At 40.0% G+C, this 22,944-nt stretch overlaps 5 protein-coding genes across 14 annotated transcripts in view; 3 read left to right on the top strand and 2 right to left on the bottom strand.

Moving 5' to 3' along the window:
* Nucleotides 1-524: 524 nt before the first annotated feature.
* Nucleotides 525-4,932, top strand: tmem221 (transmembrane protein 221). The gene is made up of 3 exons (XM_042417407.1): nucleotides 525-1,068; nucleotides 2,824-2,909; nucleotides 3,724-4,932. The coding sequence occupies exons 1-3, from the start codon at nucleotides 761-763 to the stop codon at nucleotides 4,266-4,268; spliced, it is 939 nt and encodes a 312-aa protein (XP_042273341.1). The 5' UTR covers nucleotides 525-760; the 3' UTR covers nucleotides 4,269-4,932.
* borcs8 (BLOC-1 related complex subunit 8) lies at nucleotides 3,002-9,096 on the bottom strand. 2 transcript variants are annotated; one of them, XM_042417405.1, is made up of 6 exons: nucleotides 8,957-9,090; nucleotides 8,635-8,747; nucleotides 6,263-6,327; nucleotides 6,063-6,170; nucleotides 4,940-5,031; nucleotides 3,002-3,401 (listed from the first exon to the last, which is right to left on the bottom strand). In XM_042417405.1, the coding sequence occupies exons 1-5, from the start codon at nucleotides 8,991-8,993 to the stop codon at nucleotides 4,962-4,964; spliced, it is 393 nt and encodes a 130-aa protein (XP_042273339.1). In that variant the 5' UTR covers nucleotides 8,994-9,090; the 3' UTR covers nucleotides 3,002-3,401; nucleotides 4,940-4,961. The 2 variants fall into 2 exon arrangements, with proteins under 2 accessions (XP_042273339.1, XP_042273340.1); XM_042417406.1 differs by lacking the exon at nucleotides 4,940-5,031 and having other exon boundaries at nucleotides 8,957-9,096.
* Nucleotides 8,754-11,280, top strand: rfxank (regulatory factor X-associated ankyrin-containing protein). Of its 3 annotated transcripts, XM_042417400.1 has the most exons (10): nucleotides 8,754-8,924; nucleotides 9,329-9,376; nucleotides 9,496-9,591; nucleotides 9,758-9,859; nucleotides 9,975-10,040; nucleotides 10,143-10,243; nucleotides 10,335-10,460; nucleotides 10,555-10,621; nucleotides 10,717-10,797; nucleotides 10,904-11,280. In XM_042417400.1, the coding sequence occupies exons 3-10, from the start codon at nucleotides 9,501-9,503 to the stop codon at nucleotides 10,954-10,956; spliced, it is 687 nt and encodes a 228-aa protein (XP_042273334.1). In that variant the 5' UTR covers nucleotides 8,754-8,924; nucleotides 9,329-9,376; nucleotides 9,496-9,500; the 3' UTR covers nucleotides 10,957-11,280. The 3 variants fall into 3 exon arrangements, with proteins under 3 accessions (XP_042273334.1, XP_042273335.1, XP_042273333.1); XM_042417401.1 differs by lacking the exon at nucleotides 9,329-9,376; XM_042417399.1 differs by lacking the exon at nucleotides 8,754-8,924 and having other exon boundaries at nucleotides 9,159-9,376.
* LOC121900837 (nuclear receptor 2C2-associated protein) lies at nucleotides 11,100-14,237 on the bottom strand. Of its 2 annotated transcripts, XM_042417404.1 has the most exons (5): nucleotides 14,131-14,237; nucleotides 13,683-13,773; nucleotides 12,486-12,591; nucleotides 12,268-12,335; nucleotides 11,100-11,754 (listed from the first exon to the last, which is right to left on the bottom strand). In XM_042417404.1, the coding sequence occupies exons 1-5, from the start codon at nucleotides 14,166-14,168 to the stop codon at nucleotides 11,632-11,634; spliced, it is 426 nt and encodes a 141-aa protein (XP_042273338.1). In that variant the 5' UTR covers nucleotides 14,169-14,237; the 3' UTR covers nucleotides 11,100-11,631. The 2 variants fall into 2 exon arrangements, with proteins under 2 accessions (XP_042273338.1, XP_042273337.1); XM_042417403.1 differs by having other exon boundaries at nucleotides 11,700-12,335.
* Nucleotides 14,049-22,944, top strand: part of ncanb (neurocan b) — a 179,860-nt gene continuing 170,964 nt past the window's right edge. For 3 of the 6 annotated variants that reach the window (XM_042417396.1, XM_042417398.1, XM_042417397.1), the window contains exons 1-3: nucleotides 14,226-14,317; nucleotides 14,431-14,497; nucleotides 19,135-19,211. The gene's annotated coding sequence lies outside the window, so the exon portion shown is untranslated. Of the gene's footprint in view, nucleotides 14,065-14,222; nucleotides 14,383-14,430; nucleotides 14,498-14,791; nucleotides 14,929-19,134; nucleotides 19,212-22,944 lie in introns of those variants that run through there. The other 3 variants (XM_042417391.1, XM_042417393.1, XM_042417394.1) reach the window with 3 other exon arrangements.

Here is a 22,944-nt window from a genome sequence, read left to right as displayed (position 1 = left end):
GGAACACATTTAAACCTTTTTGGACATGTGGTCACTTTTGATTTTGCTTTGTTTTATGTAGTGTAATGTCAGTTTATCTGCTTTCGTTTACTGTTAGACACCCAATAGCCTGTTGATCAGAGCCATAGTAATCCCTTAATCATTTTATGAGGATGTACCAGCCTACAGCACAGCATAAGAAGTAGGCTAATCTAAAAGAAGACTGCAGGCCTATTGTCATCATTCCAAGAAACACCCTAAAATGGCTGTAATCCATATTTTTCTGTAAAGTATGTCCTGCTGCTTTAACTATATGTTGGTGCAAATCTCACATTCCTTAAAAAAAAGGCTGCAATGCAATTAAATACACGTTTTCAGCGCTATTTTTTAACTTTCCTTTGTCCACTTGTGGTGTTTTGTGTTCAGTCAGTGAGCTCTGCCTCTCCCAGGAGCACGTCAACGCATTGTTTCCCGAGGATCCAAGAGAAAAAGTCCATTGTTGTTGCGAACTTTTTAATCTGGGGATTTAAAGCACATCACATGCTCAGACGGGGCAGCGGGGCGCTCTATCCATGTTGAGGAGGAAAACTATTCATCCAGAAGGGGAAACATTTTTATATACACACACTGCAATGCCAGCTCACTTTTTCGGGATATCTAACAGTTTAGGATCGCAGGAGACGTGTGTTTAAAGGGCCCGACCGGGACAGAAGGGGGGGAAACTTCTTTTTTTTTATTTCTCTGGAGAAACTTGACAGCAAGGGGGATTTATTGGACAAAGATGACGCACAAGCACTACAGCCAGCGCTCTCTACTTGTTCTGTCTTTACTGGGGATTTTATCGGCCATCATGTCTGTTTTATCGGTCATTTTGATTTTCCAGCTGCAGTCTCAGCAGGCGGCGGTGAAGGAGTCTCCCCCGTCCGCCTTCTCCTCGGTCATAGGCGCTCCTGTGTGGGCCGTACTGCTGCCGGTATCCACGGTGCTCTCCGCTCTGGCTCTCACTCTTCATTTAAGCTCTGTGGTGGTGTGTCTCCTCCACAGTTACTTTTCAACAGAGGTGTGCAGAGGAGAGCAGGATGCTGAAAGGTATTTAAGCCTGCTTCCCACGCAGCTCTTCAGACACCTGTTTGTAAACACCTGCAGCTGCGACTTCACTCGCTCGTGTCATGATGTTGTTTTTCCAATGTTGTAGAAACAGAAAGTTCAGGTCAGTTTTGATCGGATGGGTCATGTTTGAAGGCTTAAACGCACCTGCAAACGCGTTACAGTTATGTTCATATGCATCTTAAAGCTGTGGTTCTCGAAGGGGGGTCCCTGAGGGGGTCCCCAGCAAAAAGGGGAATCATTTATTTTCACTATAATTCCATCAATAAGTAGCACAATGACAGAATGTATGTATATTTTGGTCATGGGGTTTATACACTTTCTGTTATAAAACATCAAGAAGCAAACACCAGATGGGGGACCTTGGGACAAAGTCTTATCAAATGGGGGTCCATGGCCTAATTTGTGTCATATTAGGGGCCCTTGATGTGTAAAGGTTTGAGAACCACTGCCTTAAAGTCACCACTTAAAAGCAAGACTGGGCGTTTTGGAGTAAGAAAACATTTTTTGTCTTGTAAAGTTCCTCAGCAATAAACCTCATCTGTGCTAAATTCAGTACACTCAGGGGTTTTGCTGCTAGTAGCTTATGGTTGCTAATGTTAGCAAACATTATAGCATAGATATTCATCCGTTTTCTGACTTAATGACTCTTCTTTAGTACTGATGCTACTGTTACACTATATATATATATATATATTTTTTTTAGCATTTTTTAGCATCTCTTGTGGCCACAGTTGCCACTGTTTAGCAACATGTACATTATTTCACTTGAAGTAGTGTTTAAGTGCATTAAATGAATTAAATTAAATGACAACAGTATGGTAATAAATCCTGCCAATGTGAAACTTTTTTGTAAACTGCTGTTAACATTGTGGTCAGAGAGGTGTGAACTCATTAATTGTAATTTATGGTGCTACAGTTGTATGGGTTTTCATTACATTGTAAAGTGATTCTAATATTTTTTCCTCAATCTATGTAAATGAAAATATAAAACAATATTCAATATGAGGCACAGCAAATCAACATCACCACAAAAACAAAACTTTTCAGTGAGGTAATATTTATTACAAGGCTATTGCACTGCATTCACATCCGACAGAGGGCTCATTTTCTGGTCACTCAGTGTGATCTGTTTAGCGTAAATGTATCTTCTTGCCCACACGATCACCTTTAATCGTTAAAAAAAACCACAGCCTTTCCTGGTTGATAAATTTAACTGTAGTCAGAAAACAAAGTTTCAGAAGAATAAAAGAGGCGTCCTTATGTGTCAGAGTGCAGAGGCCTGCACTGCAGTGTTGTCGGTCAACCCCCACCTCTCAAACCCAATGAATCCAGTCTAAACAATGGCCTTCCTCTCATTATGCACCCTGCACACGGCCTCTAGCTGGCCCTTTCCCACGTCGGTTTACAAATCCAACAGCATACCCCAGGACCCCCCTACTGACGGAAAGGACTTTCCAAGACTAACTGAATATTAATGAGCTTCACAAAATATCCTAAGTTTAAACACACCATATGATCAATACTCTAATATTTCAGAAAACTAAAAATAACCAAGAAAATGTTGACTGTAAAAGGTGCAATAAACTGAACTATAAGAAAACTGTCAGCCAAGAAAGTATGATGCATAAAAACCTCTTCATTTATGCCACAATGAAAAAAAAACCTTAAATAGCAATGTTAAAGCATAAACAAATTTCAGACATGACTTTCAACATGTGACATTTGTTTCCACAGAGCAGACTGGTTTCTTTTGGATAGCAGAGGTGTGCGACATGTGGCTATCGGACTGTTCTGTCTGGGGGTTTCTCTCTACTTGGCAGGTATGAACAAAATAGAGAAAACTGTGAGTCACCGCAAACTCACAAAAACTGATGGTGATACTTCTGGTATTTATGTGATAAGGTGCTTTTCTTGAAACCTAATGTCCAAAACGTTGGGCGGTGTGGTGGATTTTCAGCAGCAGAGGCAAAAACAGCACTGCTGCTTTCTCTCTGGTCTGCCCAGCGAGTCTAAGAGAACAATGCATTCTTTGACCAGCGTCCATGACTTAAGTGTTTTTAATGCTGAACCTGGCAGTGCTGTGGTGCTCTGTTCCACTGAGCGGCTTGTACTGGGAGGGGGTCAGTGGAGGCAGTCACTCCATTGTGATGAGGAGGTGTTGCCCTTATGACCCCACTTCAGCCTCAATCAAGAGGTAGCAGAGCAAGGGACTGTAGAAGCAACACACGAGAAAGCTCAGGAAGTCACGTCACATCCCAGAGTTGTGCTTTTCTCCCCCTTCCTTTAGCATGCCTGAGTCCATAGTCCTCTTCCTGCAACCAAACATAGAACAGCTCAGGAAAGAACAACAAGCTTTTATATGACATTTAAAAATAATTAAATACATTTTTGTGAAGCAAGTGATTGTCCAAACTAAAAAAAAAAAAAAAAACAGATGTAAAAAATTATGTGCAACTAAAAAAGAAGCAACAATTGGAAAACCAAGATATAAGTAAAAATAATAACTTTTAAAGTCTGTTATGAGTGAAGTTATTTGGCTTATTATAGATAAGCATTGTTTGCTGGTTGTAGAGACACATATTTAGGAATTTTCTATATTTCATTTCTGTGTTTTTCTCATCTTTTCCTTGGCAGCCATGTCCATCTTTATGCTCCTAATATTTGAGGTGGAGACGGGTATCGCCAGCGCTTGTGTCCTCTCCTCTGGGATCTTAATCCTGCTGGTGGTTGTGATCCACTCTCTGGTCAAAGCATCCCATACTGACAAGCACTATCACGGCAACCACCTTGACACCCTGTATCAGAACGACCACGGGAGCAGCAGCAGCACGCCTCTCTCTCGGCCCTGCGAGCTCAGAATCGGTGTGGACAAACCACGGATTCACCGCAGCCAGTCTCACATCCAGCATCAGATCTCCTACCCTCCGTGCGGCAACGCCAGACAGCGAGAGCAACACCAGCACCAGCAGTACTCCCCTGCCGCAGGTTCGCAAGGCCACGCTAGTGATAAAGACGGCTACAGCAGTGGTGGCAGCTGTCCTCGAATGCACAGGACCCTGTCTACTGAATCTGGTTTACTGCAGGCCCAGGCTAAACCCTGGAATGGGGTCAACAATGAGATGAGGAGTGTCCTCGCACGCAAGTCGGGGATTTCTGCAAAAGACTCTACTCTTGTGTGACATAAAGGAAGCTGAGCTCCTGGTTACGGACATTGATGACCTTTAAGTATCTCACTAAGAGGACTGCTAACAAGTGTCATCTAAACACAGACGTAGAAGTGTCACCTTGTACCTTTTTACTCTCAACATGTTTATCCTGACTGATTGCAGACAACATGGGAATGAGAGAGAAAAACAGACTTAAGTTTTCACATTTATCAACTGATTTGTCCCCTTGAGATTATAAAGCATTTTTACCTTGATGGAGAACATAGTGAGCCTGACTTTTGTATAATTTGTAGTGTTTTGTACAAATGAACTTGATTTAAATCTCATTTTACACACCAATATTGCCCAAGTATCAATCTGGCAAATTTATGACTTTCATTGTAATAATGTAAATACTTTATTTTACTGTATTTGGCGTCTTTTTGCCAAATATTTGAGCACAATGTGCAGGTTTGTTTTGTTATGTGTTCCAAATGATTTCATGGCAATAAATGTATTAATTCTTGAAAATATAATTCAACTTAAAAGTAGGATGATTTTGGACATTTAAATAGGGCATTAAAATAATGTTCACAAAAGCCTGTCATCTTAAGAGATATTTTCGCACATTTTTGACAGACGCTCTTATGTATCTTAAATATAGACCTGAATGTGATCATGTCATGTCTGAAGGAACTACTAACCTTGGACACCTCTGTCCTGATGTCATGAGGAAGTGGACGGGGCATGAGGAGCAGAGACAAGGGGACTGGGAGAGGGGGTCACATCATGTAAACTTCATGCAGGTGTCAGGGGGGGAAACAAAAAAAGCACATGAACATGAAGCTCCCGTTAATTACAAAGGGTAGCCCAACAAAAGAAAAGTCAAATGTAGCAGTTATTGGGGACAGACAGTGGTAATTAATTGGCAAAAACTGAAAGGAAAAAAAAAAGATTTATAATAGCTGATGTCCCAAAATATAAAATGATGCAAATGATTACAAATGAAGGACAAATAATTTAGGAACAAAAGTTATACATGAATGAAGGTAAAATGCAGAGCAAAGAATGAGTAAAGGGAGATACATGGGTGGATGTTTTGACACTTTTGCAGGGGTGAGTGATATGAATAAATAATAATATCCCAGAATTCTCTTGCAATGTCAAATACTGATATTATTTCCTGTATGTCAATATTTGACTAGTTTTGGTTTGGGGTGATAAGTGTATGTGAAAAAAAACCTCAAAATAATTGAAGAAACTTTTGTGGATCCATGAACATATATTCATCCTACTCTAAGAGTTAAACACATACTGTGTTATCGGGATGTTTTAACATTGCTGAAGTTCATAAACAAGCTTAAAAGAGTTTATATCATCGGATAAAAACACATATTGGCATATAAAATTCTAAAATTGAAAAATTGAGTTAAAGCACGTGATGTAAGTGTGAGGACAGTGAGATAAGGGCCGACTTTCACGCTCCATAAATGTTGGTTTAAATCTAAATTTGCAAATTTTATTGTTGTTTTTTTGCAGCAATTTTTTTTGAAAATTTAAAAGAAATGGATTTCAGTTCCAACAAAGAATGGCAAAGGGGAACAGATAAGAAAGTGGTGCTCCTGTATGTTAGGTAAAGAACACTGTAGAAAAAATACATTACACAGATCAGCTGACACCCAAAGGCATACAGTACATTATAATGCTTGATGCTGTACTATGTGTATTTTAACATCATTATAATCTCAAACGACGTCCAGCCCCACCCTGTAGACACCGGCATGTGTCAGTTGAGTCGGTGTCAGTGTGTTCACTGCTGCCTCCTACCTGCGTCCTTGAGAGCTGCTAATCTGTTCCTTCATGCTGATAGCTTGACGGAGAAGGCCGTCAATGTTTTTGAAATACAAGCTGCTGTTCGTCATGCTCTTCACAGCACTGCAAAAACCAACATGTCGATGAAAGGGTTAACAGTCACGGCAGCGGTCCGGTAGGATTCAACAAATCTGTAGGTTGATGCATCATCTCACCTGCAGGCATATTCTACACTGTAGATGGCTCCTTGACTCTGCTCCTCCCAGCTCTGCATGTCTGTCTGTGTGAGAAATGACGGGAAATAAAACCGTTAAAAAACAATTCTAGATAAAAGAGCACGACCCCAAAACAATACTAGCTTCTCTGTTGGGTTTTAAAGTCAGGCTGTATCTGTAACTTCAAACAAGTCACTCACTTCAAGAATTTGCACAATCAAATTAAAAAGTACTCCTACTTACTGTCATCTATTATTCTATTAAGTCATCTGTTATTTAAAAAAAACTGACCACACTCTCGCTTTTGCTGATACTTTGTCTTCCGCTTTGAAAGTGACTAAATGACAACTTCAAAAACAGACAGAAAGGATTTTGAAGGTTAAAAAGCTGGAGGAAAGTCATACCAACACCCGCATGAAAATTTCAGCCCTAAGTAGAATTCATGTTATGTATATACCACTGTGTGCCTCAATGTTAGTGAATGAATTCAAATAACTCTGCATGTGTTTCGCTGAATAACAGAGTCATTCTGATAATGTCATCTTAGTATAATAATCTTCGTATAAGACTGTTTTCATTACATCTATTAATCTGACAATTATTTTCGTGATTAATAGGTTCTGTTCTGTTCCGTTCTGTTTGTGAAGAAAAAAAAAGAAAAGAAAAGTGAACAATGGTCATCACAGTTTCCCAGTGCCCAAGGTGACGTCTTCCCATTGTCTTATTTTGTCTAACTAGCAGACAAAAAGACAAAGATATACCGTATAATTTACGATGATATAAAACAGAAGAAAGCAGCAAATCCTCACTTTGGTATTTTTCTTGAAAAATAATAAATAAAATAATAAAATATTTTCAGATTAATTTTCTGTTGATCGACTGATCAATTAATCAATGAGTTGTTTCAACATTCATCAGCAACTGTTGTGATATTAATGCCTTTGTGGAGTGAAAACGAATAGACAGCCACTTTGTTTTTGTTTTTCTTACTGTGATATGTCAAATTTTCAAATTTGAAGTCCCTAGTCTGAATAATACACATTTGCATCTAATATCTCAAACAAAAACTACGAGTCCAGAGACTCCATCAAAAAGCAGACGAGCCCCCAGACAGTGTTGTCTGTTCACATTGTTAAATATCTTTTGATGCTCTGGTTTACAGCGAGACAGCTGTCTTAAAGCCCCCCTCATGTGAACTGTGGTTTTCTTCTTGTTTCTACAGATGGCTGTTTGAGCTTCACTGTGCACAATGATGTATGTACAGAGTTTGACACTAGTTTTCACATTCAAAGTGGAAAGTTTCTCTGAACTCATTGAAAATCTAATTTTATGATGATTTGTGACATCACAACCAACTAGTTTGGAGTCAGTCTTGATATAATATTCAACTGAGACAGGTGTGATGTGGAAACGTGAAGCCTCAAGTGCACAAACACTGAGAACAGACTTTACAGTGAAGTAGAAGACATCTTATGTCCAGCAGTCAAACTTAATAAGACCACACACCACAATAGAAGAAAACAAAATGGTTAGGTAGTAAAACAGAAAAGGTTGTTATTATACATTGTATGGTAATTATATATGTAATACATGATAAAATGAGAGTAATGAGATAGATAAGAAATACTTATCCATTGTGCAATGACTGTATATGTAATATATAATGAAATATGATAAAAAATAAAATAAGAGTGGAATTATTATTACTACACGGTGTGCAATAGAAACATAATTATTATTATATATTGCACAGAACATTAATAATAATTATATAGCGCAATCAATTCTTAACCACTTATGGGTTATGGCTGAAATGAAATATATTTGCATATCCATATATTCTGGATTTTTAATGAGGGAGAAGGAGTAGATGCCATTTTAAGGACTATAACATGACAATTATACCTTTTTGTGGAAAAACCACATCAGACACACATTACTGTTCTATGCAGAGTGTTTCTGTATGTCTTAATACATGTCTGGATCTTTAATGATGTAAAAGTCATGCAACCAGTAACAACTCAAAACATCTTTGGGTGAGTTTTGATGTTTCATAATAAAAAAAGAAATATATATATTTGAAATTGACCTACTTGCATATTGATAGATTCTGGGTTTTTCAATGAATGTGAATGAGTCATTTTAAGGGTTTCAATGAAGTAATGGAGCTTTTTTTGGTGGGAAAAACCACATCAAATACATATTATTATTCCAAGAAAAATATTTCTATATATCTTAATACGTGTCTAGAGTGGTCTTGCATTTCTTGGAACAGCAGCATGTCGTTTTTACAAGGTGTATTCTTCGTCTAATGCCTCATATTGTTTTTTGATGCAGGTTTTCTGTGCAGCATCATAACACAGGCTGAATACCTTGTGCTGCACCAGCTCAGGCAGCGACCTCCTGACGTGTTCCTGCAGTCTGTAGAGAGCCACTGACGGCTCGTTAGCCAGGACGTACATACTCTCCGTGAATTTGTCAGTCACTGTAATGAAAAAAAATTACAGACAAATGCTCAGAATACATCACATATGTTAGAAAAAACGGAGGAAACAAATCCAACAGCAGCGGACATGGACAAAAAGACGATGTCAACACAACCCTGACATCGCGTTAGCTTAGCGGCTAAAGCGAGCGAGCAGCGTCGCACGATAAAAATGAGGTAAGTTGTCTGCTAATATAGCTGCTCTTTACCTCGTCTGACTTTCAGCTGCATTTCCTGGTCCTCCATAATGCAAGCTGCCTTTTACAGACACAAACTGAGAAACACAATGTAGTTGTAAGCGAGTTGTGTCAGCTGATAGATGCTACTTCCGTGTTTCTGTTGTCATGTGCCACACGACAATATTCCGGACAGAAATATCGATTATAAAAAAAACAGTTCTTCCTTCCAAAAAAAACCACGAACAGGCTGTAATAACGCGGGATCAATCAAACGCGGTGTTTCTGTTGTTTAAATAATTGATTTATTAGATAGCAAATTGACAGTGACATTAGTAATGTGTTTTCGGCACACTTCGATCACCATCACGGTCCGTCGTGACATCTGAAAAAATTTACTTTCAGTTTTCCCAAAAGGAAGTTAGCGCAAATTAGGCAGTGGGGCTGGATGTGGTGAGTAGATCATGTAATTGGCTTTAAAAACGTCATTTTAATTCAGTTGTTTTTGGCCACTTTTTTCCTCGGTGGCAGTCCCACATTGTTGAGTTGCTCATCTCTTGTGTTTATTCCAGTGATCATGGAGGCCAGAGGTGATGAGGTTGCAGATGGCCAACATATTTTGTCATCTAACGCTGGTTTCTCCGAGTCCAGAGATGAGAGGTCCAATGGTGTGATTGCCTCTGTATTTTCAAAGATGCTCTTTCAAGTTTCCTATATGTGAACTCTTGATTGACATATGTTCACTATTTCTGTATATATATTTTTGTTTTTTTAATATATATTTTATTGCTTCCACTGACCTTTCTGTGTGATTGTGCTGCTGCTGTTCTCCAGAGAACATGGATGTGGATGAAGATGGTTTATTCAATCACTCCACCACTCTGACCAACAAGCAGCGTGGGAATGAGGTTACAGTACGCCCAGCAACGTTAGACTGTGAGTAGTGGCATTAAGAATGCACTTTAGTGGCTGTTGACATGAAGACATAAACAATCATGGTATTTCATGTCTTGACCATATGAAGTAATTGTGACTTTATTTCCATCACAAGCTCTGTCCATACATCAGCTTGCAGCTCAGGGCGAGGTCTCACAAGTGGCTGCACACCTGACTAAAGGTGAGGAATCTGAATCTCTCACCATAACACCACACAAATTTCGCTCAGTATTAATTTGTACAAAATTCTTACTGATGCACTGTGACCTCTTTCATTTTGCAGACAGTTCACTGCTCAGCAAACAGGATGAACGGGGCTTCACGCCTCTCATGTGGGCAGCAGCGTTTGGAGAGAAAGCAGTGGTGGATTTTCTCTTGGAAAAGGTTAGAAGTACGCCAATGCTATCCAGGAAAACCTGCCACATTGAGACACATAAACACTCTCTGACTGATGTTTATGTGATTTGTGTTTTAGGGCGCAGATCCCAAAACTATTGCAAGGGAGCGAGAAAGTGCCCTGACACTGGCCAGCTCTGGAGGTTATGTGGATATTGTTGAGTCTCTTCTCAAACACGGAGTAGATATTAACACCTATGACTGGGTACAGTTTTGAATTTCTTCATGCCAGACATATTATTTTTTACATATTTTGTGATGACTACTTACTGACTGAAAACTCTTGCATTTGATCTCAGAATGGGGGAACTCCTCTTCTATACGCTGTACGAGGAAACCATATCAAATGTGTAGAGGCACTCTTAGGTACATTACTTTTCTATATTATAAATTCATGATAAATTCACAGCAGGCCTCTGTTTGACTGCTTCACTAACTGTACTGTACTGAACTCTTTTCAGCCAAAGGGGCAGACATGACCATTGAGTCCGACTCTGGGTACAGTCCAATGGCCTTAGCTGTTGCCCTTGGACACAAAAAGAGTACGTTCAGTCTTTTAACTGACGCAGAGTTTTTTGTTTTTTTAAAGTAGAAATGATTGTAAATAATGTTTTGCTGTATTAAACATTTTCCTTTTTTGTTTCCTAGTTCAGAAAGTGCTGGAGGACCATATTCTCAAACTCTACAAACCAACAACATGACACTAGCTAAAATAAACGAAGGGGAAGGACAGTTTGACACAATCGACCTTTAGCCAGCTATGATCTGTGGCAAGATGAAGAGCTGTCACAACGAAAAGTATTTTTTGTTTTTGTGCAGACACATTTACACTGAGTAAACTGCATTTGTTATTTTATAAATCGTTTATTCGATTCGTACGCATTACTTTGTATGCATTGCAGTGTACACAAACTTTGTACAAACAAGGACTAAAATGCAACATTTGTGCAGCAGAGTTATTTTGTTTGGCTGAAGGATAGCAAAAAAAAGGACTGTAAACAAGTTTTAATAAAAATGTATTTTTATACTGTGTGTTCCACTGGAATAGCCTGTCATCCCAAAGGCACAATATATAGTACTGTAGGTATAGAGAGTGTGATTACATGTGCTCTTATAATCACAATAAACCCATAAAATCTGCAGTAAAAACTCAAGATTCAGACTTTATGTCAAGCCTTGTGTGTTTGAGTGATGAAGAGTGAGATAGCTTGTAACATCCCTGAAGTCCTCCATACCAAAAAAGGCCACATTCACATCAGTTCACGAGGTGGCGGTACAGATGACATGTCTCCCCCAAGTGCCACCACACCATCCTGTGTCCCGTGCTTCACTCAGGGGTCATTTCCTCTCTCATGAGAGGGTTTTAAAAAAAATGTTCATGAGGCCTTTTCCCCCAGGACATCCAAGGAATAAACAATTATTCTCCCAAAAAAGTCAGCACTATTCTCAAACATTATTTTTAATTTATCCACTACAGGGGCCTCCTGTATGGGAAAGCTGTGGGTGTGGAGTTAAGTCAAGATAAGCATGGTAAAATTGAAGAACATGGTCAAGAAAATATTGTTTGATACTTATTATGAACCATCTAGATCAGTAACAGGAAACGCACTGTGCAACGAAAGTGACAGGTGGCTTGAACGGCTGTTATAACCCTGGAGCAGACTGACCGGCTGAATCTTTTAAAGCATTGAGTCAGAGCTGTATGAATGTAGCTTTGTTCATGCTAAAAATGAATAGTTCTGCAATTTTATTAATTCTTGGTTTTGTTAACTATGTTTAAAGCACAACAAAGAGGTAAAGATAACATTTATAGCATTCCTGACAGTAAATAATGTCGTGTAATAGAAAATAAAAGGTTTATTATTTTCTGATTTTGCTCCCATATCATAAAATGTAAAAAAAAAAAAAAAAAAGAAACCCTTTATCAACTTGGTCTCATTTTTGCTGGACATATCCCCAGTAACCAATCTAATCTCCTCCGACAAATGCTGCATTGTAAGAATGAAGGATATCTGAAGGGAGTTGTTGTCCTCTGGGTAAAAATCGCTGATCACTGTAAAATCTCCATCTTTGAGATAACCTGCAGAAAGGACAAGTGGAGAATCATTTATCTTATCTTGTCATACCGACAATAGAAAACACTAAAAAACACAAACAGCAGTGAATAGTCACATTGGGAAATCATTTGCGATAAAGCTTAAAGTGGGAAAATCTAATCTAGGGGTTTTACCTTCTAGTCTGCATGTTTTGGACGAGAAGCCTCCTTGGAACTGGACCTTTAACTGGGACACCCTGACAGCCTGGGGGAACTCCAGAGTCACCCATTGACATTCACCCTGTTAAAAAAGACAATATGCTGATAACTCAGTGTGACATTTTAAGTATTAATACCCAGGTCAGGTCATGAAGTTGACGCTGGAAACTTCACAGTGGTACCTGTTGGAAGTTTTTGAGTGTGCCTCAATTCCACACATAACAATTGTAAGCAGGTTTTGAGTATGTACTGTGTGAACTTTGTTGTCACAATAAAAGAATTTAAACAAAACGTTCTCTAAAAACAGCCAGTAGACATGCTAAAAATGCATGCTTTTTGAGTGGGCTGTTGATGTGCACAGTGTCCTACAATGCAATGCATAAAGAAAGGGAGGGGCTGCTCTGGTGGTGTAGGAACCATGGACTCATCTGTGGTAGGAACACCTCAGAATAACTATACACATTTCTGGAAAAACATTTTGCTTTTTTGCTGAAGTATATATGTAGACTATGTGTGTATAAGTGGCTTTCTAAAGTTAAAGTTTAAGTACTGTACCATTTACTGTTGTATACTAACTGCCAAAACAGTATACAATGGCAATTAGTACATATTGTACACATTATAAAAACCTCCAACAACTCCTTTCCAAAAGCTGTTGCCCTACTAAATAGCTGAACTGTACTGTCATCAAACTGGACTTGACATTGCATTCAACCTCCACTGTTAGATAATTTATTGTCATATTTATATATATCACCATTTCTTGGTCCGTAATGCAATCCATATTTCTTTTGTACAGAAAATATTTAATTTTAAGTTTTAGTTCCCATTTCAAAAATACAATTATTCCATTCTGTAAATAGTTTTCAAATTTTTCATTTAATTTTAGTACTACTTTGTACTAACTTAAGTACTATTTACTCTAGTTCTTCTTTTATTCTTCTATGTTGCTTGTGGGACCAAGACACATTGGCTTTTTTGGAAAAACATTTTTCCTTTTTCTGAAGTTTCTATGCAGACTATGTGTGTGTACAAGTGGCTTTCTAAAGTTAAAGTTTAAGAACTGTACCATTTACTGATAGTGTTAAACGATGAACATATTGATTTTTTGTATACTAACTGCCACAACAGTATACTACGGCACTTAGTACGTATTGTACACATTAGTTTTACCTGGTCTGAGTTCCAGCATGTCTCTTCATTGCAGTCAAACATGTACTTCTTCCCATACTGCTTCACATCTCTGTTCAGAACTGAACTCACCCTGAAAAGACAGAGACAGTGATACAATCCCAGCTGTTATTTTTCACGTTTACTATCTAACAGAAGAATAAGTGGCATTTACAAGTCGTTTCGTTTGAACTAATGAGAGGAAAGACAGTTTCTTTCTTCCTTATCTTTTATTTAACCAGATAAAAAGTCTCATTGAGAGATTAAAATCTATTTTTCAAGAGTTAGCTAGCCCAAGAGAGCAGCATAAACACTGTTACAACAATAAACACAAACAGACCAACACAATATCCTGTTATGATGCATAAACAGGTACAAGTTACAGGTACAGATAGTTTAAATCCGTCAGCTGTATACTCTTGAATAAACATCATTGACAGATGTTCTTTACCTGCTTTGAGTTTCGCCACAAATCAGAGAAGAAGCCATGTCGAATTTTTAAAATGACAATTTGCCGTCAAGTGCTGTTTTTTTTTACGACAGTGACGTTGGGTGACTGGCAGTTACTCTTCCCGCCACTAGATGGAAGTGACGTACCGTCAAAATGTTCAGCAGAGTTGTCGGTGCCCAAAGTGAAGGTAAAATATTTCTATCTTCATCTAAACGAGACGAAATTAATAATTGAGAGCATAAAACATGAAAGGTAATTCGACTCTTTGTGTCTGGCCGGTTTCTGTATTTGTACATGCAGGTCTCACTGGTGTGTACAGAGGACTCAAAGGTCGGGCAGATAAGCATCGATTGGGCCTCACAAAAAGGTGAATCGATGAGCTAACCCTTGGCAACCTTCAAATGAAACATACAGAATATAACAGAGGAGAGGCAGCCTTAGGTGTTACATGTTAAGATAAAGCTGTGCTGTGTGGGTGTTTTTTTTTAGGAAACAGATTGGATAATCCTTTAAAAGAACCAATACCAGCATGAGTTTTACTGCTTTCATTAATGAGCATATTACTATACATCTCTCTTTCATAACATGAGACGCAATAACAGTCGAGAAAATATATGTGTCTGTTCGCGTGCATGTATTTTTGGCACATGGCTTACTGCAGATGGAGAACTCCTGCTGAGGTTTTGTCACAGTGCCCCCTCACTGCAGATAATCAATAGGTCTGAAATACAAAACCTGATGAAACCCAGCCTCCGTGAAAATTGCACAGGGGGCTGGGGAGAGCAACTGGATTTTGAGGTTTGGACACACACACACACACACACACACACACACACACACATAAAAATCCCTTACCCCCTCCTCCAACACCAGCAACACACACACACACACACACACACACACACACACACACATAAAAATCCCTCACCCCCTCCAACACCAGCAACACATACACACACACACACACAAACACACTGACTTTGTGAGGCTCGCACTTAAGATTACAGTGGTGGTTTGTACTGCAGGTTCTGCAGTCAAGTACTTGAGTGTAAATTGTGATTTAAAGCTGCAGTAATATTTTTACTGCCCCATATCTATGAGGATTTTGTGGAGTTGTTAATCAGAAGTGCTTTGTCAACAATTCATTTGCCAGGTGCTCAGACTCTGGCATGTGGCCATTTTGGACCCCCCACCTGATCAGCGTGCTCATGTGGGCCTCACTTGGGCAGGTGTTGAGTTTGCCAGGAGCACATACTGTAAAATGTCCATTGGATCCATAAAGGTCTCATGTTGTGTTTACCCATGCAATCATCCTAAGAATCCACACGGATTTTGTGTCCATTAAAGGAATTTTAAACATGGTGAGGTTGCCAGGAAGCAAGAAATATTCCTGCATATATCTCCCCCCCATGTCAGTTAGTGAGCCTTACAGCTGCTGGTAGTTGGGTTTTATATTTGTTTTTGCCTTAGGACCGGGCCAGGCCAGCCATTTCTTCCTGCCTAGAGTCTATATGTTACTACACCAGCTGGCTTTAGCTTCATATTTAACAGAAAAATACGAGAATGGTTTCAATTTCTCACCTAACTCTTAGCAAGAAAAAGCAAATGAGCGTATTTACCAAAATAGGCTTAAAGGTGGATCTTTATCACTGTCACCACTGTTTTGAGGATTTGTTCCCAAAATATCCAAGTATTATTCTTGTTAGCATTATGGAAAAGCAACATTTGTTCACATCTCTGTTTTGACATTTCATGATCAACTTTTTCACAATGTGAAATGTGAAACATTTCTGGCCTTTCTTGCTTGCTGAGCTTGTTAGAGGATTATCTTCACCTCTGTCACTGACACGGCTTAAATCCACATGTTCCCTGAGCCGTCTTTGTCACTCTTTCACCACATCGGTCGTTGTTGCTCTCTGACTTTTTGTCACCTCTGTTTCTGGGTTATATCCCATGAGGCAGGATTAATGGTTAGAAAACTAACTTTGGGCTTAACCCTGGCTGGCTTCTTACTCTCACTGCACTGACTCATGTTTCACGCTGTGTGTATCACCATGGTAACATAGGCTGCACACGTAACCTGCAGGCTATTAGGTCCAAGTATGTGGAAGTCTGACTCTTCGCTAATCAACACCCTGAGACAGTGACATTGCTATTTTTGGAGGGTTTGTCGACTTGGGACTTACAGATGTAAAAAAGGTCTTTTTAAGTGGAACCTCTTCCCCTTCCTTGATGATACTATAAATCTTTGTAGCAGTTTCTCACTCTGACTTATTACAAAGAGTTCTATCAAATGATAGCAGGTATTTTATGATTATCAACAAAACTTTGTTATTTTTTTCAACAACAAGCTTTCCCAAGAGTGATCACGGCAGTAGATTTCTATGTAGTGCAGGTTTGGGAACATGAGGCTGTCTGTGTGAGCAGAACATTTTTTCATAGCCTCAATGTGACCATTAAATATTGTTTCAAAGAAATGAACATCCACTGTGCCTGGATGATGGAATAGTGAGAAGCATTATAAAAGTCTATCTATTTAAGTTGGGATTTTGGAGCATACTACTGTGTGAGCTGTCTTTTTGAGAGTGAGCTTCCCCAGCACCAACTTAGTCTTGTGTATTTTTTCTTTTCTACTTATTGGAAGTGATAAGCATTTGGGTTATACTATCTGCATTTTACCTCCAGCAATCCTCTCTAGCCTTTGCCAGAAGAATTAGGGTTACTCTTGAGAGATATATTGCTCGTTTCTTAATTCATTGGAATAGTTTGTTCTTAAAAGGAAAACATCAGTCTTAAAAATCTAGCTTATTTCTTTCCCATATTTCCCTTGTTTGCAATTCCAGTGCAATTTCTTGGTCACAAAGCTTTCATCTAAGATACCTTTTGAAAAATAATTTCCTTTACTTGGGTGATTCAACAGTAAAAGCCTACTATTTCAATTTACAGTTCATTAAGTGGCCCACTGACTGGCGTGGCAGCAATATGTTGTCAGCATGGAGACTTGACATGATTATGAAGGATCTGTGGGCAAGATTCAAGAGTATGAAATACATAGGTATATGGGTGGGTTTACTGTATTGAGAAGTAAATAAGCAGTGCTTCAGGAGGTAAGGCAGCCACTATAGTCTATTCCAGAGTTTATGAGCTGCGGGCACTGGTGCAGATTGTCTTAATGAGTCAGGTGATTAATGCTTGTGTTGCTGTCACCCGAGGGAAACGGCATTCGGGCTGGGGCAGCACTACAGTACTTCAGGCTGTCCCCTTTTGGTCTGCATGACAAACTGACTGTACACTGGCTCTCTTGACTTTACTGAACTTTTCTTTCAGTTTAGTTTGATTAAAGAGATATTGGCCTATATAAAGTTGAAACTTTCTGGGGGGGGTTGGTGTGAAAGTAGTAGGTCTTGTCATATTGATGGTATATGCTGAAGCTGGACAAATTAGATCTGGAACCTTTTAAGTTTGCTTGTTGAAAGTCTCACTGTAGCTATTAAATGTGTCATTTTGGGACAAATCTGTTGTTAATGGAAGCTGTAGTTAATGATTAAACACACGCTCAGCTGCCTAAAGCCACAAATGGCATCTTTTTTTAAACTGGGTAGAGTATGTCGCAAATTAGAATGACATGATGCTGCTTAGTGGTTGTAAATCATTTAGTTTAGGAAGACAACATTTGGCATTCTTTGGGGTCCAACTAATTTTAATAAAGCAGGAAATGGGCAGAAACGTGAGGCACATCTGTTGGCCGCTGCAGCAATTAACACGGGATCTTTTTTTTCTGGCAGAGCTCCTCGCTCATCTCCATGTTGAAATTTTCTGCTCCAGTTTGAGTGAGGTTCTTTAATTAAATCATTAAAAAGCAGAGCATTTGCACAATATGCTCGGCTGCCTTCATTACAAAGCACAATCACTTGTAATTTATTCACTCACAATGAGGGAGCGTCGGTTTTGATTCGTTGTCTGCAGCTCTGTTTGTGTGAACGCTGACAGCGAGCTCGTTTTCTTCTTCGTCCTCTGTTATTCTTCCAGGCAGTGTGAAGGTGGAGATGCATGCTTTCACGGCTCTAAGTTTCTGAGAGATAGATGGATGACTGGAGCATAATGGAACTCTCCAAGGATTGCCAAGTGTTGTGCCGAAGTGAATGGATGCATTTTTCCAGCAGAATTAGAGAAAATATACCGTAGTTATGTATTTGTGGACACAAGAAATAGAAGATGACAAGCAAATGTACATCATGAGTTTTAAATATTAGTTTAAATTATTCAGAGTTTGTTTATTAAAGCAAGATATGGCAATATAATACTTGTGTCGCCTGAATTGTGCAGCATAAGACAGTAAGCTATAATACAGGTGTCCACTATATAGTATAGCTGAACAATGCTTTTGTTCCCTCAGGCTTTGCAACCCCGACTATGTACAGTGCCGCGACGGGCAGGATTTATGAAGTGTGGCTGCTTCCACTTCATGCTTCAGCAGGCAGAATCCCTGTTTGCTCATGATGTGGTTGGAGGCCCACAGGACATGCCTCGCTTACCCTTCTCAGCCTGTAGCCTCACTACTACTACTAACCGCATGCCCGGCCTCTGATATCTGAGCACAGAAACAGGCCTGTGGTAATGACTGGAGCACTAGCAGGTGCTCGTAGGAGACCACAGTGTAAAGAGAAGCTATAGTGTATCATTTCTCGGGGAGGTCTCGGGGGTTTGTCATGAGGAAAAGCAGCGATGGCTCAGGTAATTTCTCTTTTCTCTGTTTTTTAGAGGATGTTGGTGGATTTCGCGATGACTCGCCATTTGAGACGACATGCGTGATCCTGGATAGAGATCTTTTTTCTCCTGTTCTTGGAAGTCTTTTATACATCGTCTTCGCCTCTCTTTAGGTCTAGCTGTCTAGACAAGGAGCAGAACTAATCCTCACACTCTGTATTCCAGCGGGCTAGCCCGGCTGCATGCATGACCCCAGCTCCCATCTCTCTTAATCTCTTTGTCTCACTTTATTCACAGCGACACACCTTGTGAACATGAGCAGCCGAACATCAGAGCAGCACTTCACAGGCCCTCCTCCACCCTGTTCTCTCAAGGTAAGAGGAGGCAATGCACTACATCGTCAGAGATCACTCAACACCATTTGTCAGTTGTTGTTTTCCATGTCAAGCTGGATCAATGAAGGCTGGTATGGGGCGACGGTATTTGATTTCCTTTGATTTTTGCTGTCAGATGAGGCAGAAAACTTTTAACTTCAGGTCCCTTTAACTTTATTTACCTGCTGCATCATAGGTTTACCACCATGAGACGCTGAATCAAAACAATCTTTCCTTATACCACCAGTGATAATGGAACAAAATGAACACGCCTTAGCCTACAGTATATGCTTTTCATGATTCAATGAATTTTTGTTGTACTGTGGATTAGCAGCCACACATTTCTCCATTCTCTATGTCTCTGTGTAGCATCGTCAGGTTAGGCTAACCTAATGTTGCTAACTTCAGAGCTAACCCCCTTCACTTTTCCAGCAGTTTGGGAAACAGCAGACGTGACTTTTCTTGGTCTTGACAAGCTGCAGCATTTATTAACTGACACACTGTAGTCTGTACTGTACATTTACTGTCAGATTGACAATTTACTGTTAACCTTTTCCTCTGCTCTGCTCGCATTCACCGTCACTTTTCTGACGCTCGTTCTCTCGCTTAACCACTCACTCGCTTACGCTCTGCTCTGTTCCTTAAAAGGAGCTACACTACCTGGAGTTTCCCAGGCAACGACACAGACGTCGACTCACGTTTCCAAACCACGCTATTCAGAGGCTCCCAAATGCTGCTGATTTCCAAATGAATGGATATTTGGCTAAAAAAAATTTTTTTTGGCCTGGCGGAGGTTCTCGTTGTACTATTATAGGGGAAACACTGACTCTACCTAACCAGCACCAAACAGCAGAAAAGACAAAGTTAGCGACTAGCTGATGAACACAGTCGAGCATTTCACAGCTAAAGGACCAGATATTTCCCTCAGGAGATGGTAGAGACCAAAACAAAGCTAAGAGAGGAGTTAATATTGGACTTAGCACTCATCAGGTGTCCAGACACATGACTCCAAATGAATCCTAATGTTTCTCTGTGTCTACTGGATGGATAAATAATGTTTATGTAATGTTTGCCAAAACAACTTGTTGTTGTGTTAAAAATCAATAAAAACTTTTGGTCTAAACAACCTTCATCGGGCATCACTACAGCTCAGTATACTGTATATACATAGCTGCTGGGTGAATTATTCAATTTGACGACCACAACAATTAGGTAAATTGGTGAATGGAACATGATGACAAAAAACACACCCAACTAATTAAGTCAAGAAGGCATATTCAGGTTGTGCTGTCCTCAACTCAGCTATGAAACGTTATGATGATATTTTTTCAATCATGTTAAATCATGTTCATCATGTTAAAAAGTAATAATAGAGGAATTTACATCAATTCAGTCTCTTAGCGTGGGGTTTAAATGTACTATACAGCACATGTAAATCATAGATAGTTCTCCCTTTTGCTGTATTTATACCACAATACCCACATTTGAATAGTCATTTAAATATGGTAAATGGCTGCATTTATATATAGCGCTTTTATCCAATGCACTTTACAGTGTTTCTGCAGCTCATTCACACTCACACTCACATTCACACAATGACGGTGCTGGCACAACCATCAGGAGCAATTTCGGGTTCAGTATCTTACCCAAGGACACTTCAAAATGGTAAATGGACTGCATTTATATAGCGCCTTTCTAGTCTTCCAACCACTCAAAGCGCTTTACAATACATGCCAACGTTCACCCATTCACACACACATTCATACACTAATGGCAGAGGCTGCCATGCAAGGTGTCAACCTGCTCATCAGGATCTAATCTAATGCACATTCACACACACACTCACACACTGCTAGCACAGCCATCGGGAGCAATTTGGGGTTCAGTATGGTGCCTAAGGACACTCTTGACATGTGGACTGGAGGAGTCGGGATCAAACCACCGACCTTCTGATTAGTGGACAACCTGCTCTACCTCCTGAGCCACAGCTGCCTGTTAACATGGCAAATTCCCAGGAATCTCGCACCCTTCTGAACAGATATCAGAAGCTTTTTCGACATTTACCTGTATTTATTTCACTGTGATTTGTTTAAGAGAGTAGTATGGAGTTAAACATCTTTGGGTTTTTTCAAGCGCAAGGCAGTAATTCACACCTAAAGTAGCTAACAATGTAAGAGACAAGTGAGTGAATGGTGGGGACATGACAAGACTATAATGGAGGGGAATTTGTTCTCACTAGAAAATTAGCCCACTTTGTGGAGGTCGTGTCAAGTTTTGGAGCTCTTGCCACAGAGCGAGGTCAGGGACTTGAGCTGGAAAACCTCCCAGGCAGCTGCGATTGTGTAGACACCTGAACAGGCAGGGCCACCTAGTTTAACCCTGGCAAATTATTTCTACAGCAATTATAAAGATAGCACCTTCAATGAGGAGCTCTCATTCTCATTATAGCTTTTTGTTTCTTCCTAGAAGTGACAGACAGTTTGTGTGTGTGTGTGTGTGTGTGTTCACAGTTGATAGGGTCAAGTGTGTAGTGGCTGACAGATGTGCGTGTGTACTGGTGAGAGTGTCAGGTAAGTTGCTTTGCGAGAGCAGAGGAGGGTATGTGCATGTGCAGATGTCTGTGTCTATGTGTTTATGGGGTTAGATGTACTGTTTGCTTGCACAGCACTGTTTGTGTGTATGTTGTTTAGCTGATGTCAGATGGGCTGCCTCTTTAATCTGTGCAGACAGCTTTGTAATTGGACCACTGCATGAAAGGGGGGGGGGCAGCACCCACCGTCTGAAAGATGGAGAAATAATAGAGGTGGAGGATGGGTGTCTGTATGGTGGTGTGTGTGTGTGTTTCTGTGGTGACTGGGGGAGTAGTTGGGGTTGAGCATACTTGCACTGGCGGCAGGAGTCCTGGGGATCAGGGCCCTTGGTCCGTCACCGAGGCAACAGCATCATTGTCTGTGTCGATTCACTCGATCCCCGCCTGTTCACCCACTCAATCTGGTCAAAACCAATTGAGTGCCTGTTTGAATGGATTCCAGTGGCAGCCATAAGAGCCTCCCCGATTTTCATTTCATTGCATTTCAAATGCATTTCAAACAGTTTCACTTTCAATTCCCTCCCATCACGGGGGCCCGCCATAATGTGGTCTGCTCCTCTGGTCCCGACCTCCTCCCTCGGGTACACCCACAACACAGGAGATGAACTCACCAGACAGGTGCCATACTGTTCAGAATGACAATTTACCTTTTGGAAATCAGCCTCTGGCTCCATTGTGTTCCCTGAAATTGAGTTAGCCCATCAGCAGACACTCAACAGCTCTCTCCTGTCCCCTCCTCCCACCTCCCTCTCCCTCTCTCTCTCTCTCTGTCAGGTCCTTTAATGTTAAAGCCAGCAGAGGAGAGTGCTTCCATTTGAAAATATTCACAATAGAAGCATATTTTAAATTGTAAGAGCATTGCATATTATGCAACAGTTAGGTATCTATCATAAAGGCTGTCATAAAAAGACTGGACAATATACAAGTGATCAGGCACCAAGTATTCATTTCCATGTGCACAAATGATATCATTGCAGTCCCATTACTTATTTTCAGATGATACCAAATAGACAGGTAGTGCTGAAATGACTACAATATAAAAAGAAATGATGTGACGCTAAAACATTGAAGCCCTGGCACCGTTCTGTAAGGTAACATTTAGTCTCCTAAAGTAGCTCATATGTCTCCAGCAGAGCTGACCAG

This window comes from Thunnus maccoyii, chromosome 7 (assembly GCF_910596095.1).
Source record: "Thunnus maccoyii chromosome 7, fThuMac1.1, whole genome shotgun sequence".
In the NCBI taxonomy this organism is placed as follows: Eukaryota; Metazoa; Chordata; class Actinopteri; order Scombriformes; family Scombridae; genus Thunnus; species Thunnus maccoyii.
The sequence above is the reverse complement of the archived record's forward strand: the minus strand, read 5'-3'. Positions and strand labels throughout refer to the sequence as shown.